Raw genomic sequence first — 20,433 nt, 5'->3', positions numbered from 1 at the left:
TAATGCACTTTGTGTGTCGTCCTTGTTGTTTGCGCTGCCTCCATAAATAAGCTCAGACAAACTCTATATTTCAAAATGAATTTTGAATCCCGTTTTAAAGTTATATCTGTTATTGTTTATTACAGAAAATATGATCAAATACACTGGAAGTCCAGACAGTCTTCGTTCTCGCACACCCATGATAACACCAGACTTAGAAAGTGGAGTCAAAGTGTGGCACTTAGTGAAGAACCATGAACATGGAGACCAGAAAGAAGGGGACAGGGGAAGTAAAATGGTGTCAGAAATCTATTTAACAAGATTACTAGCTACTAAGGTATGTCTTAAATACAGGAGTTTATTCGTAGGCAATGCTTATGTGGCTTTTTTGTATTAAACAGAATAAACAAACAAAAAAATAATACATTGTAACAAAAGGGACACTGAAACAGTATATATAAGTACATATCCAAGCTGAAAGTATGTATAATAATGCAACATTTTGTTTAACCAAAAATGAAAATATATCAAAATGATAGGTTTAAAAACTTCACAAATTCTAAAAGTGCAAATGTCATAAGTATGACCACCTCAATTACAAATATAAAAAAATTAAACAAGCTGAAGTTTGTAGCTGATTGGCTACCACACACAACTGCCCCCAAATTTAGCATTCTCCAGTTTTAGTAAGTCATCCCCAATGATTAAGCACTTTGTGTGAAACGCGTCTGCTGAACAGTGTGGATCCCTCGTGTGTCATGTTTTTTAACCTTTGATTCTCCAATAAACCAACACATTTTTCTTCATCTCTGAATGTGCCACTTTTTCTCTTTGTTGCATGGATTTCCCAGGTTGCGGACCTTGGCAGGCACCCAGTTTTGTTGCCACAGTAGTATCAAGAGATCTTTAATTTGCAGACAGCCTGGTGTACATTCTACTTCCCTTTTCCATCCCCACTCTATAGTTGTATGTTAGAATGTTTGTTGCCATCAAACCATGTTGTGATGGTTTGATGGCTGTGTGGAGTTGAAACCCATAATGACTTTGCTAGCCATTAATTTAAGGAATGTTTATAGATGCTAAAAAATATTTAAAAGAAATAATACAAGGACGAATAAAAAATGATCGGAAATGCCAACAGAAAAAGTCCGATGGGGCATACACACGATTGGAATGTCCGACCGGAGGCTCCCATCAGACTTTTTCTTTTGGGAAGTCTGGCCGGGTGTACGCGGCATAAGAATCACTAGACTTGCTGAGTGAAATTAAGAATCCTGTGACAGGTAATACTATTCATGTATGTATTTCAACTGTGTATTTACCTGTTTTCCTGGAACTGTATATTCCATGGTTTAGGTATAATTTTGAAGAACAAAATTTCTTATAAAATGCAATCCTAAAAAACATTTCCTAGTGTATTAAAAAAAAATACTGTTATGCATGCTGCTTGCTGAACTCTATGCAAACGGAATTCACTAAGTGCAGGTGTTTTCAGAACTAGAATATTCATTTCCCTAAAACTTGCATAACACAAGCAGGTGTTGTCAAAATCCAGCTTTGATTAAATTCATTCCCTCACTATGCTCAGATTATTTTTCATCTTCATAAAACGGTTTGATTACATTTTTTTGTTTAACACATAACTTCATTTTAGGTTTTTTTTGTCACTCCATAACATACAGTACATTTCTAAATATATTTAAAATGGAATAATGGCTTAGTCTTGTACATGTACATTTTTGTAGAAATGTGTTATAAAATCACAAATCACTGCTGCTTATTTAGTCCCTTGGCCATGGCTGCGTGCAAATATGCAGCCTCTCTGTGCCTGGTTCTTGGCGCCGAGAGGCTGCATATTTGCGTGAACTGCCGTCAATACAGCTTTTCCTGAGAGCATGCTGTATTATCTTTTTCTAAGTTATATATTCCAAAATTAAAACCATAATAATAAGTGAACAGTAAATGGACAACATATCGTGAACACTGGATGGACTTAAGAAATAGAACTTAGAGCGCTGATTGAAGTGACACTACAGACATTAAAAGGGCTTACACCAGCCCTAGCGAGAGAGCACTGAAACAAACAAATAGGATGTCACACTCCAGACGATTCAGCCAAAATACATGGAATTAAAATGAGGCTTCAGTCCTATAAATGGGGACAAAACACATCGGAGAGACATGGTCTGGGAGGAGCCGGGGTGAGGCTGTATCTTACTACCATGTATTTTGGCTGGATCTTCTGGAGTATGGCTCCTATTTGTTTGTTTTACTGCACTAAAGCAATCAGGAGTTTTCAGATCACATGACTGCCGTGGCAACCAATCACGGTGGTCACGTGATCTTAAGCCCTGCCCCATCTCCAGGTGTCTTAAACCTTTGAAAGGGCCTGAAGGTGCCAGCGCAAAGAGGGTAAAGTGAAATTATAGGCAAATGGCAAAATAAACATTTTCAGCATGCATTTGTTTACTGTTTACCTAAGGATTTGTATTTCTGATCTACACACATATGCTTGGCTAAAAGACTACGCTGTTACTTTTCTGCTTAGCATTATTGCTACCTGAATCAGCTTAACCGCTACCTGGGTAACCCCCCTGTTCCTTGAACAGGTAATGGTGCTGATTAATTGTCCAATGGGCAGGCTGGAGGCAGAGAGGTGATATCTACCAAGAAGAGTGTGTTATTAGGCAAAGTCAGTTCTGGGTTGGCAGCTCATTGTGCATTTCCCACCACTTCTAAAGTATTTAGTACCTTGATTCTGAGGATAATATATACACTACAGCAATATATTTACCCACAATATTGAATTAATTTGGGAGAATAATATGCTCTACAAAATTCTCCATAAACGTGATTTTAGTGACCTTGTGTATATCTAACTTTTTCCTTTTGAAACCTTACTTGCTAAGTCAGTCACAGTGTTAATGTTATCAAAGTTGTTAGTAGCTCGGCAGAAACACATTCCACAACAGATGCAGCAATTTGTTAAATTTGTAGAATGTTGATGTAGACACGTGCAGCAGAGTCAGGGATGAGCAGTCGTGCCATGAAGACCAAGTCTTGGTCAATATGCAGTTAGTATTTTCTCCCATGTTTTTTTTTTTTTCATCTAAGGCTTTTGATCTCCTACCACAATGCAAAGCCTTTTAATGGTAATTTTGTGATCCTATGATTCTGCAATACTGTACATTGTCCATCCAGTGCACTAAATCAAACAAATGGGACGCCACACTCCAGAACATCCAGCCAAAATACATGGAAGTAAGAAGCAGTTTCAGCCCAGCCTCCCCCCAGGTCACACCCCTCTGATGTGTTTTGCCCCCACCCACAGGGCTGAAGCCACATTTTACTTCCATGTATTTTGGCTGGATCTTCTGGAGCATGACGTTCCATTTGTTAGTTTCAGTGTATTCTTGCTAGGGCCAGGATGAGCCCTTTTGATACCTGTAGTGGCACTTGAATCAGGGCTCTAAGTTCTATATCTTAAGTAACACTGTCCATCCAGTGTTCACTATACATTGTCAATTTACTGTTTACTTATTATTACTGTTTTATTTTGGCATATATAACTAAGAAAAGGATAATATCAATTAACATTTGCTTGGTTTTTAGTATCTGAAATAGTTGACTGCTGTGATCAATATTTGATAATATGTTAACAGTGTTTTTGTTTTTTGATGCAGGGCACATTACAGAAATTTGTGGATGACTTGTTTGAGACTATATTCAGCACAGCACATCGAGGTAGTGCTCTACCCTTAGCCATCAAATATATGTTTGATTTTCTGGATGAGCAAGCAGACAAGCACAATATCCATGATCCCCATGTTCGACACACCTGGAAGAGCAACTGGTAGGTTTTCAAGATTTGACAACAGAAAAAGTCAGTGTTTTATTGTCCAATGTAATAAAATTTTTAAGGATATTTGGCAAAGTTTTCAGCGTGAAAACAAGACCCTTTTTAAAGTGTAGTTCTACTTTTGCAGTCAAATTTGAGAAACCCTCCACTATATGTTTGTTATACGTTTCATTCAAACTGTATCACTAAAGGTTTTTTTTTTTTTTTTTTATTCTTACATTTTATTGGTGTTTGCAGTAGGCATTGGGTAAACTGCAAGCTACTGTGAAAATTTTGAAAAGATGGGAAATCAATGCATTTCCACTGACAAAGAGCAACAAACTAAGTTTTCAATGAGGAAACCCAGCTTCTAGATCTTTAACACTTTGTTAGGACAGACAGTGTTCAAATCTAGTTTTCAATTGAAAATGAGGTCTACCAGCAATTTACAGACAGGGCTAATTGTGGTAAACCTTATTCCCCTCTGCACAGCAGAGGAGGCCTTCAGTTTTGGACTTTTCAGAAAACAGCAAGTAAAAAGTAAGCAGCATTTGTTTAAGTTATGGTATGTTAATAAGAACATGTAACAAATGTAAAGTAGGCGTTATCCCAAATTTGGCTGCAAAATTGGAAATATACTTTAAGCCAGTGATGGGGAACCTTGGCACCCCAGATGTTTTGGAGCTACATTTCCCATGATGCTCAAATACACTGCAGAGTGCATAAGCATCATGAGAAATGTAGTTCCAAAACATTTGGGGTGCCAAGGTTCTCCATCATTGCTTTAAGCTAACCCAGACACTTAACTAACCTATACTGAAAACTTGACCCAATCCTTAAAAGTAATATTTAACACCTAAATGTAACTGTTAACAACTCTGAAAATGAATCATTGGTACTTAATCTAAACTTAACCATTAACCTAACTCTAATATACACATGAAGGCTTCATTTTCTTTTTTAGCACACCTAAAACAGACCCTAAACACAAATTAAATCAATTAATCCAGTAAACCCTACCACAGCTCCTAACTCTTAACCATACCTTAACCTAACATTGAATAAATCCTTGGGGAACAACACTTTCCTTTTTGGGTGATAGAACCAATGTTTATAATAAAACACCCTTTTTTGCCAGTATCTTATTGCATTGCGGTCTGAACACCAAGAAACACTGATTTCATTAAAAGAAAATTGTTCGTTCATGTGGATACAATACATGCTTGATTTAAACAAAGTATGTAGAATATAATAATCTGTTCATGTGTCCTGCATGGTTAGAAAAGATTATTAATTTGGTTGAAGAGCACTAACAACTATTTTTACAAAAAAATAAGAACCTTCTGCCCTACCCAAAGATAATAGTAAGTAAAGTAAAGTAAGATATGTTTTACACTGTAGTAGATTATGTTCTTATACTGCAAAATAAATAAAAGGATTTTCTCCCCTCCAAATTATAGAGGGCATGTCCATGGTAGCCATGGGCACATAATAGTGGACTGTTAACTGGGATAACTGGTCAATGAAATGGGTTACAAAGTCAGTTAGAAAAAAAACTAAGGGTGCCCATTGTATGCTGAAAATATGTCTTAAGACCACCCTCACGGCTAGTTTCATCTTGGGCCCCCATATCCTATCTTAGATCTTGGGAGCAGTTGCAACCCACAAAGCCCTCAAAGGGTAACTCCATTTTAATGGGAAAAAATATAGCAAATAAAAAAATAATATAGCATATACAATTGCGACACAAGACATTGTTTAATGTTAATGAAAATTACCCTTCCTTTTCATTCTACAGCTGCTGTAATTTTCTGTTAAATTCAATGCAATATGGAAACCTGGAGGCAATCTGTACACAGCTGGATGCTCCCAAAAATGTAATATCCTGCTTGTGTGATTGGCTCACTGCACTAAGATAAAAGTCAGATTTTAGGCATCTTCTGCAACAAACATTTGGTAAGATGTCCCTAAAGAGTTAATCACTTCTAAAGTTATGCAGGCACTGCAGTGTTTCTCATTAGAGCCCTGCAAGTGTATCAGCTGATCATTAATGAAAAGGTCACTCCCATTCAGAATTGGTATCCAAAATACATTGAAAAGCAAACAGTTTTTTTTTTTTTTTGCAGAGCCGGAAACAGGCAGAAATTTACAACAAAGTTTGTTAAAATCCTTATAAGAAGGAATTGTTTTTTTTCCCTCAACAAAAGTGGAGTTACTATTTAAAGTTTCAGCAGCCCCTTTCACTTTAATCAGAAATGTAATAGTTATAGGTTCTGAACTTACTCATGAAATTATCCTCCTTAAAATATACTACCACTGACTAGATTGTAATCTCTGATGTTTACATACACTAAATGCAAACACTATAAATAAACTGTTGATGTAAATAGTTGTAATTCACATATTTGGACTGTAAAATAATTTTCTTGCATGCAGGCAAGGGTGTTACTGCTGCGGAACATATTGACACTTCACTGTGGATATACAACAGTGCACACGCTAATTATTTAGGAATTGCTAAGATTTATTGGAGAGGAATTCAGTAAAACTATTCTGACAGTAGGGCCCTTTAAAAGGTCTTGTGCCAGATTACAAAAATCCATGCCGCCAGTTTCGATAGCTTTACCGACATGTGTTTGAGATTAAACTCCCTGGCGGTATGATTATGTCAGATTTTTTAATCTCAAAGCGGTACATTGTTTTGCATAGAAATTTGCCATTTTATATTGTAGGCCTGTAATTCTTAGGAATAACTCACTTAAATCTGTCCAAACAAGAGTCTAGTAGACATCCCGGGTATTTAAAAGTTTGAAACACAAAATCATAAATTATAATATAATTAATAACTATAAATAATAAAAAATGTATATATAATAATAATAAAATTAATTTCCCCACAAATCACTATCGCTCATTTCTGCAAGTGCTTTAATTTACTATCGCTGTTTTCTAGCTGGTCTAAAGCCGCTTTTGACGTAAAGGGACATTTTTTGGATGCCATAGACATTCTCAAGTTTCCAGGCAGAAAGAACAGTATATATAATATTAAAGTGCAGGCAGGGCACTGGACAAAACACTAGGGACAAAAGGGAGGTGAAATGATTTGATACAGTAATGTAATCTTTCAGATTAAAGTGTATTGTATGTGTTATGTTTTTTGTGCTTTTTGGGAATTTGCCACTGGGCTCCGCCATGCATCTTGACGCTCTCAGGGAATGGAGCTCATAACACAGAGCATCAGGCGGAGTATCTGGTGGAGGACACAGCGGGGGGACATTGCAGGATCCTGGGGACAAGGTAAGTTACCTGGAGCAGGATTCTGCAATGCAATCCAGAGTGTGGCTCGGGGTTACTGCTAATGGTAATGAAAATGAATCCCCAGCTACACTTGGGAATACCGCCAGGGAGGTTAAGGTAGTTTTTACTAGTGCCACTATTTAACAAATGGCACTATTACTGCACCAAATTAAAAAAAAAAAAAAATCTCCATTTCATAGATAATGAAACTAGAAGTAATTAAGACTAAACTAGAGGCAGTTAAGAATAGCCAATAGCTTCCTTGCAACCAGTGATGCTGACAGTTGGCATAGACTGATAGGGAAGCTGAGACACTAATTCCCCTTTAGGTTTGTCCTCTCCATCTGGCTGTCAATTTGCTGATTGCCTGTTGTCATTCACAAGAGGAGCAGACCTAATGGGCAACTATTGTCTCTGAATCCCCATCAGGCTCTGCCCACCCTGCCACAAAACTCTCTAGCCACTACACTATCTGTGTGACAGCCACACTAGAACAGAGTGCCTGCATGGACTCTTCAGTCTCAGTCTTCAGCCTTTGCATGCTGCCTTCCCCAACATTTGGAGGCATAATGGAATTTTAAAGAGTGTTGTAGCCACTTTATTTAAATCCCCTGATTGTGTTATATATGTGATTGCAGATTCAACATAATGCAATGTGCATTCTCCTGTTAATTTTAACATTTTTACTTGTTTTCCTCTGCACAGGTGTTATTAAAAGTTTACTTTGTATAGTTGTTTTGTACTGTTTTCTGGAAGAATGTAATCATGTTACAACTGTAATAAAATATGTTTTTTTAAACAAGTGTTTTATATCAGTATTAGGGGAGGCTCAAGATTCATTAGTTGACATTCAGTTATGCAAGATCTATATTTTGCTGCGTCACATAGTGCTAGTGATTGAGAATGACAGTGTATTTTCCTCTATGATCAAGGGCTTACTGAAGCCTGTATTGTAGACTCATTGATGTGAAGGTCTATAAGAAGTGACTCAAAGTTAATTTAATCTGATTGCAAGGAGATAATTTCTTCATTTCCTCTCTCCCCTCCCTCATCCCCTTTAAATAAACCTCCTGCTCATTTAGTCTGAGTGGCTGCAATCAGTTTGAGATTAAAAGCGCAGATAATGGTAATAATATGCTAATGCTTCATTAGTCAGACACTTATTGGTGCCCAGGCTGTGTATATGTGTCAATGCGGTGTCCTGAACCAGCTCATTGTCACAGGGGACAGGATGAATCCCACATTCCCAATGTTCTACTGCCAGAAATATGTACGGTAGAGGGTAAAGAGCAATCATCATTGAAATTATTTATATTGGGGATAAATACAGGGCTGGATTGTTATTGTGAAACATAGCTGGATGGTTAACTTGTATATAAAGTTAGAGTGGATGGACATAACCTACATTAGATGTTTACTAAAAATTTAGCTGCTAAATTAGGAGATTCCTGGTCATGCTAATAAATGAAAAAAAAAATGCGCATGATCTGCTGTAAAGTGATCGTAACCTGAGAAGCAGATGAACATCATAAGATGAGCTAGACGTTAGAAGAAAGCTGCAGTTAATAGCCTATGATTGCAGTATTGCCCCACCATGTGCAATCAGTTGCTGTTCTGTGCTACTATTCATTTTACATTGATTGCATTACACACAGAGATAAGTAATTAACAATTTTCAATAATTAAGTAGCTCTGCTAAAATCACTCAGGTAGTTGAACCCTAAGAAATTATACTTTTTTTTTTAACTTGACAACATTGTTGACTATTGAATTAGTCAGTGGATAAAACATTGATGCCTTGCAAAGTGCAGTAACCCTTACCAATCACAAATCATCTGTTAATTGATCTGCCTCAAATAAGGTGATTTCCTGTTTCTATAGATAGTGTATTGCATGTCACTTTTGCATGACTCGACCGAATAAAGGCAGCTTTTCAAATGTTGACAAATGCATTTTGGCTTCTAGAAAGATACCAGATTTTTTTTTTCACTTTCATTTTCTACTTTTAGACACAACCCATTATTAACATATTCATTTACTAAATAAAATGAATATTGCTCTGACTAGGACCCAGCTGTCATTTAATAGGGCACATGAGAGCGCCAGGAGAGTGGTAAGGAACACCAGATGAAGTGGAAGCAGCTCCTCTCAGATTAGGTCTTGAGATCCTAATGCACATGTAAAAAATAAACACAGGAGGGCGCCTCCATCTAGGTGTAGCAATTTATTAAAAAGACAACAAAAATTAACTTACTAGTTAAAAGTGGATCAAGGCTTGTCATAAACCCATATGGACCTCCAAAGGATCACCGTGAGGCTGCAGAGTGCTCTGCTGGCATTTGGCTGGATGTATTTCTGGCATATGAAGGTGGACTGAAAATTGAAGCAGTACTGAATTCGCATTGAACAAAAGGGCATTCACAATCGAATCCCTCAATCATATCAGAATTGCACCTGAACCGCTGAACAACCACCTTTGACAATGATAAGGGGGTGCTCTTGTCTGCCCTGAAACATGTAGCCACCCCCTTCCTTACCCCCTCCACTTCCTGTCATCATCACCCAGTAGAAAGAAGTGCTGTTTGGAGCCACAGCCATCTTGCTATTTCTGGAAGCTGCTGTTGCTTATGTTCCAGCCTGATGCCTGGCAGCTGCACTTCCAACAAGAACTCTGCCACATGCCTACAAAGCTCTGCTGCCTAACAGCGATCCTTTGGAGGTCTATATAGGTTTAATACAAGCTTTGATCCACCTTTAACTAGTCAGAGCATTTTTATTGTCTTTTATTCTTTTTAATAAATTGCTACACCTAGATGAGGGTGCCCTGTGTTGTGTTTGTTTTTTATATTTACTAAATTAATAGCTTCTGACTTTGGTGCTCTTTAAGCCTAGCAATCATGGGAACATGCATCACCTTTTCAGATGCACTACTGTGGCATTTGACATCAGTTTGAGAAACTTCTGAGATCATTCAGAGTAAATCAACAGGTGCTTTTGCATTCCTGTTGACTTGTGTGGGTGGAAAGAAGCAGTTCTGATCGTGCACAAAAGCCTGTTGACATATCCAGTGCAGGACCAACATCAGAAGAGTGTCATGTATCTTGTTAGATGGCATGGCAGAGAAGCAGAAGAAATATATTTATAAAATCTAAGGGCATACATTAGCACATATATCATATTGCCCTGTTCTAATCATATTCATTGTAAGCACCAGCATTAACCCACTAACTGTTACACTATTTACATGCCCCCCCTCCCCTTAAATCACAATCGTTTAGGATGACTTGGTGGGTCCAATATGATAGGAGGGCCATGCTTTTTCACTGAATGTGAAATCTGATATTATATTTCCAGGCCTTCATTAAAATGAGGATATTGGGGCAAGCAAAGGCCATTTGTGTAGTTACACTAAAAGGCACTACAGAGCTATATTTGGAAAAGAGTGGGTATACCTGCTAAATGAATTAGACAATACACAATGAGAATAATTCAAAATGTAGTAAGAATAAATTCAACTTCTGAATTGAGTTATTTGGTTCAACTGTGGCCATCTATTGTCACAGTGTTCTTTTGACAGCGTTGTTTTTTATGACCCTATCTGCCAGCCATTTTAATTTTTAATATTAAAAAGGTTTGGATAGGGAGCTGGTAATTTTTCATGTGGTGCTTACTTTTAGACAGGACTTAATGTTTGAGTAATGCTAAATGTTAAAAAGGCTGATAAATTTACTTTAAAACTGAAATCCAGACAGATATATCATTGGCATGAAAACATCATTCAGCCCAGTTTAACGTTTTAGCTTGCTATATTCCCCTGTACAACAGACTGTAAGAAGCATAGTCAGAATTCTAAGGCAGGAAGGCTCTATTTTCATTCACAATGCTTTCAGTTTAACATGGTGAACATGCTGAAAGAAGGGGAGAACACTGGATCTTTACCAGTTTGCTGCTTGTATTTAATTTTCCAATCAACTGGCTGGCGTGGGTTGTTGACCTGGCTGTGCTGTCTGTCTTAAATGATTTGTAAAAGCTCTTTTTTTATTAAAAGAGAAGTATGGGTTTAAGAGAAAAAAAAAACGATATTCACCTACGTGAATGCAGCATCGGTCTGATGTAGCATCTTTCCCCTACCGGCTCTAAAACCAAGAACTGAGCAATCAAACACTGCTGATCACTCAGCTCTCGGTCTTCAGGCTGCAGAGAGCTGGTGATTGTCTGTCAGTCACTGCATTCTCTAGTCTAGGCATCTGGGTGGATCAGGATCTTTTCAGAACATGGACCGTCTCTGTGACGTCAACCGACAACGAATATACAGTATTCATTCCAGTTGTGTATTTAGTTATGTAATTGTCTTTTGTTTTGTTTGTTTTTTCTAAGTATTTTTATATATATTTATATATATATATATATATATATTAAATATATTTACCATATATTTACTTTTCTTGCTAGCTTACCGTTGAGGTTCTGGGTGAATGTCATCAAAAATCCTCAATTTGTCTTTGACATTCACAAGAACAGCATTACAGATGCATGTCTTTCTGTGGTGGCTCAGACATTTATGGACTCATGCTCAACTTCAGAGCACCGCTTAGGAAAAGATTCACCTTCAAACAAGCTTCTCTATGCCAAGGACATCCCAAGTTATAAAAACTGGGTAGAAAGGTACGTTTTTAAAACATGGTTAAATAACTTTATCTTGTCTCAGGAATTTTACAAGTGTTTCATGCTTATTTACTATATACACTAACATGATAAAAGCATACTATGACAATTTTTTGTTAAAGGGCAAAATTGCCACAATTTTCATTCTGTTGGTGTTAAAATAGTAATCCCAAGATCCCTAATGCACATACCACAGAGATTCAATTTCATGCTTATAGTTCTATTGCCCTTTTTCACAATATTTTTATGGAATTTATCCTTGTCAAAAGAAGTTTATTGAGTATACAATGTTATAAAGATACATAAAGTAAGTTTACAAGGATCTATAAAGTAAGCTCATTGTTTTACAGTAGGGTTTATATAGGTAAATATCATGAAATTTCAAATATTAAACATTGGGTTCACGTAAACCTAAATTAAAGATATATATAATTTCCTTAGTTACTTTTGTAGGTATTTAAATTATTTATACCTACTATACATATTGTTTACAAGTAGAGTGTATATAGGTCAAATAAATTCTGATAATGAGCTTTAATCGTAAGGTGGAGAAAAGGAAAGAGAAAGAAGAAAAAGGGTTGAAAGGTAGAGGTATGGTCCACAAGGTTGTCCCGCACGTCAGTTTATTATTCTTTTTAGTTCTCTTTGAAGCCTTAGAATGGGTGTCTCTGTAAGTCATTTAATCTGTTACCATGGCAACAGGACAGAGTCATTGAAGTTTGACAGGAACTGTTGTTTTATCCAAGGATGCCAAAGTTTTTCAAATTTTGGAATTTGATTTTGATCGATGGCTACCATCTTAGCGTGGGACATTGTATTATTCATTCTGTGAATTGTTTCTGCTAGTACCAATGTAGGAGATTTCCATGCCTTGGCCACTGTTTGTTTTGCAGCCGTTATTAGTTGGATCATAAGTTTGAATTGAGAGAGTGTTAACCATTCCGGTTTTAGATTAGTTAAATATGGATCTGGTTGTATTATTTTTTTAAATATTTTAGATGCAATCACAAAGACTTCCTTCCAGAAGGTTTGGATTACTGGGCACGTCCACCATATGTGTAAATATGTGCCTATTTCTGGGCATCCTCGAAAACAAAGAGCTGAGGTATTAGGTGAATATTTTGCCACTCTAGCGGGTACAAGGTACCAGCGAGTTAGGACTTTATAATTTGTCTCCAGTGCTAAGATGTTGGGTGAAGATGACTTAGATGTGAGCCATATGTTAGACCAGTCCGTGTCTTCTAAAGTTTGTCCCAGGTCCTCCTCCCACCTCTGAACGTAAGAGGGTCTATTAAGATTTGCTACTCCATATAATTGATTATAAAGTGATGAAATTGTACCTTTAGCAAATGGATCTTTTGTACAGATTGATTCAAAAATGGATAATTGGGATAATGGTGTATCCCCCTTTAGGAGTGGTGTATAGAAATTTTTGATTTGGAGATATCTAAATATCTCAGAGTTTGGTAGATCATATTTTTCTCTAAGTGATGGGAATGAAAGGAATGATTTAGATGCTATGAAGTCATTTAGTGTCCGAATGCCTGATGTTGTCCAAGCTTTAAAAGAATTTGGGTAGATCCATGCCGGATAAAAGGCCGGATTTCTGATAAAAGAAAGGAGAGGATTGTGTGGAGATTGTAACTGATATTTGGTTTTTAGTTTATCCCAGAGAGATAAGAAGTGTTTAGTTATGGGATTATGAATTTTAAAGCGGTCTTTAGGATCAAGCCATAACAAGTTTGATATTAATAGAGGGTCATTTTCTGAAGCCTCTATAAATACCCATAATGGGATTTCCTGTTTTGCATGGTATTTGGACAGACTGGCCAAATGTGCTGCTCTGTAGTAGTTAGTAAAATTAGGGTATCCCAGGCCTCCTTTATTTTTGGGAAGATGTAGTGTGTGTATAGGTATACGTGGTTTAGAAGAGCCCCATATAAACAAAGTTGCTCTTTTTTGTACTATTCTCAAAAAATAGGAAGGAATTGGAATAGGGAGGACTCTGAATAGATAAAGCAATTTGGGTAGAATAGTCATTTTGATTGCATTAATCTTCCCTATCCAGGATAAAGGAAGTTGCGACCATTGTTTTATTAGATTTGTGATCTGTCTTAATACAGGAGGATAATTGGTTGAGAATAAGTCAGAATGAGATGCTGTTAAATGAATTCCAAGATATGGGATTGATTATTCTGCCCATGTGAATGGGAGTGCAGCCCTAGCCGGGATCAATTCCATGTTTGTGAGTGAAATATTAAGCACTAGGCATTTCTTAGGATTAATCATAAGGCCGGATAGGGCTGCAAATCCACCAAGAGCTGGTATTAAGTTAGGACCAGAGACCTGTGGTGATGATAGAAAAAGTAATATATCGTCTGCAAATATACATAATTTGTGTGTAATACCTCCTACTTCAATGCCAGTTATAGTTTGGTTTGTTCTGATGTATTGGGCCATGGGTTCGAGTATAAGGGCAAATAATAAGGGAGATAATGGGCAACCCTGTCGGGTACCTCTTTCGATATTAAAGGCTTCAGATTTGTATCCAGCATATTTTATATAGGCTTCGGGTTTATTATATAATGCTTTGATCCATGTTAAAAAGTGGGGTCCAAAACCCCATTTTTGTAATGAATATTGCATATATTGCCAGGATACTGTGTCAAATGCCCTCTTAATATCGAGAGATAGAAAACATAAAGGGATTTTCCGTTTTTTAGCAATATGTGCCAATAACACTGCCCTGCGTATATTATCGCCTGCCTGTCTATTTGGCATGAAGCCTACTTGATCTCTATGTATTAATTTTCCTATAATGCTATTGAGGCGTTTTGCTATTATTTTTGCTAATAATTTAATATCGAGGTTTAACAGAGAGATAGGCCGATAATTCACACAGGAAGTATCATCAGAAAGGGGTTTTGGGATCATACAAACAATTGCCATTAGTGTTTCTTGCCTAAAAGAATGTCCATCTAGAAGTTTGTTAAAGGTTTCAGTGAGAATGGGAGAGAGTATTTCTGAGAATGTTTTATAGTATAAAGCCGAGTAGCCGTCTGGGCCTGGTCTTTTGTTAAGTTTTAGGTCTTTTATGGCGTTAGCAACTTCATCTATAGTTATAGGCTCATCCAAACTGCTTTTTTGATTCTGAGATAACTCAGGTAAGGTTATTTTTGAGAAGAAGGATTCAGCCTCTGTAGGATTAAATTCATTGTTTGTCTTGTATAAAGTTGCGAGATGTGAGTGAAATTTATGGACTATTTTAACTGGATTACAAGTGTAAACATTTTTTGATAATTTCAAACTTATTGGTTTGAAAGATTTGTTAGTTGAATTTAATGCCCGAGCCAAATATGTACCTGGTTTGTTTGTATTCATGTAGAAATTGTGTTTGGAGCGTTTGAGGGATTTATCAACTGACTCAGTGAGAAATAGATCGTATTCCAATCTAGATTTTTCCAGATGAGATGTTGTACTCTGAGATGGATTATCTTGAAATGATATGTAGGCTGCATTAAAATTGAGTTCTAGTTTTTTTGCTAGATTTTTGCGTTCCCGTTTAAATAGTGCCATTTGTCTTTGTATTGTACCACGCAAGACAGGCTTATGAGCTTCCCACAGTGTTATTGGGGAGATGTCTGTTGTATTATTAATTGATATGTATTCCTTTAAAGCTTGTTCAATGGCCATCTGATGTAGTGGGTGTTTGAGCATTATGTCCGGTAAGTACCACGTTGGGTCATGCGCTTTTGGTATGGCTGAGGCTATAGTAGTGTATACTGCATTATGGTCAGACCACGGAATCGGAATTATATCTGATGCAATCATTTCTGGTATCATTCCTATTGTTAGAAAAATATGATCTATTCTGGTGAAGGTTTGATGAGGGTGCGAGAAATAAGTGAATTTCTTTTTCATTGGGTTACTTTCTCTCCACAAATCTACCAGATTGTATTTGGAAAGAAGTTGAGAAAAAGGTAATCTAGAGGTTATTTTGGATGGTGTAAAAGGTGATTTATCTAGAAATGGGAGGAGGACCTGGTTCGAATCCCCACACATTATAACTGTTCCTATTTTGTGTGTATTAATCACTTGTAATATATGTGAGAGGAATGGTGTAGGTTGTTTGTTAGGAGCGTAGTAGGAAATCACCGTGATTGCTGTATCCATTATATAACCCATGAGTATCAGGTATCTACCTTCTGGGTCTTTAATTTCTGATGATAAGGTGAATGGTGTGGAACGGTGAAATGCAATTAGAGTTCCCCTTTGCTTGGTACAGGCAAAAGCCGTGTAAATTTGTTGATAAAAAGGAGAAATATATTTTGGAGTAGAATCTTTGGTGAAGTGTGTTTCTTGGAGGCATACTATGTGAGCCTTTTTGTTATGGAAAGTACGGAAGGCTTTGGTCCTTTTTTGAGGGACATTTATTCCCTGAACATTCAGGGAAAGTATATTCAGTGGTGCCATGGCAACAGATCAAATAGTTTTGACTTACTTTTTGTTATGCAGAGCTGACTGCGCAGATCAACCTGTGTGGACTGAAGAGATGAATAGATAGAAAAGAAACCAGTGAATTCTGGAGTAAAGAGTAAACAAAAAACATATGAGATTAGATGATACATTGTATAAATTATTTTTTGCAAGTAATCACAATTTACCCATGAAAGAGAATAAATATCTCTCTCAGGGGAATAAGTGCCTTCGTCACACTCCCACATAATATGGTTGGGAGAATGAGGAGGGCTAATGGGGGTACACGGATCTTCCGCTTACAGGATAGAAGTGCTATGTCAAAAGACATCAAAATGATGTTTCATTAATTGGAGTGCAGAATATAGTTTTTGTTGAAATTATTTATTCCAGGGTGGTTGTATATGGTTAGTCTTGCCCTGGGCTAAATAATTCAGTTAGAAAGGTACTGTTAATAACTTTGGTATTGATGAAGATAGTTTGAATTATTTTGGGATTTTAACCCTTTTAGAGTAAACAATTACATATTTTATTCATATGTAACTGTTTAGATATGTTAACTCATAAAATTGAGGTTGTATTGCTTCAGATTAGAATAAACAAAAACATAATTCTAGGAACTAGTTAGGTAATAATATATTTGTTTTAAGAAAAGAAAGAAAAAGCTTCCATTACTTCTGGATTATTGAACATATTTGTCCTAAAAAGTAATAAATCTATTGTTATTACCTGATAATATATAACTGAACAAGAATTTCCTTATTTCACTTATATATTCTAAGGCTATATGAATCAGAAGTAATAAGAAATATAACTGGAATGTAACATGATCCCACACAGTGTGTGACTATCAGAATGCAGTTACATTCAGTTATAAATACAGGTTTTTTATAGAGAACCATCTCTTAGTATAATAAATGAAGAGATATCAGGAATTAGGATGTCAGTCCATTGAATCTTCTTGGTCAATGGATGATGTGGCATAACGGCCTCTTTTGTGAGAATGATGATTCCCATTTTGTTCTGAAATTTTCTGGGTGCTGCCTGAAGGTGAAGATGACGCCATTCTTCTGCGTGTGGGAGTGTTGCTGCTTGTGGGTTCTGTCAGATTTATTTTTAAAAGGGTTTGTTGTAGTTCATCTGCTGATCTGCTTCTGTAAATTGTACCTTGGTAGTTAAATCTGACTGAAAAGGGGAAGCCCCATTGATACATAATGTTGTGGCGTTGCAGTTCCATTAGTTGGGGTTTCATGGATCGTCTTTTAGTAATAGTAAGTTGGGATAGGTCAGCAAAAATTTGATAATTGTGTCCTTGAAAATTAAGTTCCTTTTTTTCTCTTGCAGCAATTAGTATTTGTTCTTTCGTTCTGTAATAATGAAATTTTGTGATTATATCACGTGGGGGTCCATCTTTCTTTTTGGCTGTGAGGGCTCTGTGTACTCTGTCCAGTTCTAAACGTTCAATAGGGATATCTGGCTTTAGTTCTTGTAATAGAGCAGTAATAGTAGATTGCAGGTCTGTCACAGTTTCAGGTATTCCCCTTATGCGCAAGTTTGAACGTCTGGCTCTATTTTCGTAATCTTCAAGCTTAGTTTGAAGTATTAAATTCTCTTTTTTTAATTGTTCCAATTCTGTTATATTTTCTTGGGTTGTAATTTCAATTTCATCCATTTTTATTTCTAAGGCTGCGGTGCGGTTTCCCAGCTCTCTTATTTCTTTGGTTAGGCTTTTTGTTATTTGGTCTGAGATTTGTTTTAAAGCCTTATGAAGCATCTTTTCAAATTGTAATAATATTACTGGGGATGCTGAGGAGGCTTGTGGAGAAGTTTGTGAGAGGATTTGTTCTGTATCTGACTCAAATGGAGAGTCTTGCTGTGACATTTTCTGTCTGTGAGAGCGCCCTGATGCTGTATCTTGTGAGGTGACTGGAGCTGCTTCAGCTGCAGTGAGTGCCTGTGAGTTCTTTGTGAGGTGATTTTTATTTCTGCCACGGTTTCCTCCCAGTACCATATTTCCTGCCCAAACTTTCACAGTTTGTTCCCTGGGCCAAAAGGTTCAAATGGATACCTTTTGAGCCTGCAGGCTCCGCTTTGTCCTTCTCTTCTCTCCTCAGCGGTGTGGAGCTCTAACAATGCATGTCTGCTCTGCTAGGCTCTGCCTCCTGCCCCCCCTTTATGGAATTTATCAAGGAGAGAATAGACATGTGTTTATCACCACAAATTGATAAGTTTTTTTTTTTTAAATTGCTTCTCTGCATTAGCAAAGAGTAGTTTTTTTGGTTAAATATAGTTAGCTTTTTTGCTGTTTTTGATCTCTTTCTAGTTCAACATAAGCAATTTAAGTAAATTCACCTTGAGAAAAATGCAAGGGCTGCCAATAATGTAATACTTGAGTCACTTACCAAAAACAATTATGCAGATCAAAAAGTCAGGGAAAAGCCAGAGGTCCTTACTTATATACTCGTTTCAAGTCAGTGGCATTGTAAAAGGCATCTAGTAACCTCAGAAGTAGTAATGGTTGCCTCCACATTCTCGGATGGCAGGTTGTCCTTAAATTATAGTAGTAAGTAAACATGCTGGGTGATAGTGAACTGAAAAGAAATGGTGGGTAATTATTATTTTTTTTTTATATATACTGCCATTTAATAACAATCTTATTGTTCTTGTACAGTCAGACAGCCAGGAATTGGCTGCCCTTTGTGTCCATATATTCAGCCTCCCCCTTAAGTCTTAACCATCAGATACGCCTTTACAAGATGAACATTTGCATGTGTATTAGGAATTTCTATTACAACACTATGGTGGTACATGGAATTGAATGAAAAAAAGTGATAATCCCTACTGCTTGCATATAAAACACATCTATACAGTACCTCCCTGTACCTCTGATGATCAGTCACAGCAGTCTAAGGGACTGTGTCAATGGGCTTTGGCCTTGTGTTGATGGCATCAGTTTGACATCAGTTTGAGTTGCATTTCAGATCATTAAGAGTTCATTGATTTGTGCATTTGACTTGCAGTTGATATCCTTCTGACCTTCATTTGACCTACTTCAAGCAGGTTTTGCACTTCTATAGACTTGTATATGAATAAAAAATCCACTTGAAGTGAACAGTAGCTTGTTGACACAAGGTGCCATAAATATGAGATAAAAGTCACTTAATCTGGAAGTGTCTATCCACATTTTCTTTAGAAATGTGGATAAGTAAAAGGCCTGGGAAAGGAAGACCCAACAGATAGTGGTCTGGGTCTAACGGGAAGGGCACAATAGATAGACTTTGAAGCAGGGGCATTACAGTAGCCCAAAAGGGTTGTATTAGTGAACACTGCCAGAAAATATGGAAATGAGAACCTACAGTGGGGAAAATACTTATCTGATCCCCAGCAGATTTTGTAAGTTTGCCCACTTACAAAGAAATGAAGGGTCTATAATTTAGAGATAGAATATCAACCAAAGTCCAGAAAAAAACACATGATACAAATGTTATAAATTGAGTTGCAGTTCAGTGAGTAAAATAAGTATTTGATACCCAAGTAAAATATGACTTAGTACTTGTTGGAAAAACCCTTGTTGGCACGCACAGAGGTAAGACTTTTCTTGTAGTTAGTGACCAGGTTTGCACACATCTTGCTTGGCAACTCGAAGTTTCATCTCCCTCCATAAATTTCTATAGGATTAAAATGGTTGTAAACCAACTTTGGAAAAAAAACTAACACCTGCAAGACAAAGGCATAATGAGCTAGTATGTGTAATACTCACCTGAGATCAAAGCCCTCGCTGCAGAGCCCGTACACAGCACTGGCCGGCCACATCTCTCCACGGTGTTACTTTCGCGGCTCCGGCGCTGTGATTTGCCGGAGCCGCAATGGCATCAGTCCCGTGCATGCACGCAGTAACGGCATACTCACGTGCCGTTGCTTCAGTTTGTGTCAGTGCGCATGTGCCGATGACATGAGCACATGCAAACACAGGGGATATCTCCTAAACCGTGCAGGTTTAGGAGATATCCTGGGTAGCTACAGGTAAGCCTTATTATAGGCTTGCCTGTAGCAAAAAGTGGTCTGTAAGGGTTTACAACCACTTTAAGGTCTTGAGACTGGCTAGGCCACTCCATGACCTTAATATGCTTCTTCTTGAGCCACTCTTTTGTTGCCTTGATGGTATGTTTTGGGTCATT

At 37.1% G+C, this 20,433-nt stretch overlaps 1 protein-coding gene across 2 annotated transcripts in view; it reads left to right on the top strand.

Moving 5' to 3' along the window:
- PLXNA4 (plexin A4) overlaps positions 1-20,433 on the top strand; it is a 1,066,226-nt gene that overhangs the window by 1,022,281 nt on the left and 23,512 nt on the right. For both annotated transcript variants that reach the window (XM_073619416.1, XM_073619417.1), the window contains 3 exons: positions 126-316; positions 3,663-3,832; positions 11,567-11,779. In XM_073619416.1, coding sequence (XP_073475517.1) covers positions 126-316; positions 3,663-3,832; positions 11,567-11,779 — 574 coding nt within the window. The remainder of the gene's footprint in view (positions 1-125; positions 317-3,662; positions 3,833-11,566; positions 11,780-20,433) is intronic.

This window comes from Aquarana catesbeiana, linkage group LG03, assembly GCF_042186555.1.
Source record: "Aquarana catesbeiana isolate 2022-GZ linkage group LG03, ASM4218655v1, whole genome shotgun sequence".
Lineage (NCBI taxonomy): Eukaryota > Metazoa > Chordata > Amphibia > Anura > Ranidae > Aquarana > Aquarana catesbeiana.
The sequence above is the reverse complement of the archived record's forward strand: the minus strand, read 5'-3'. Positions and strand labels throughout refer to the sequence as shown.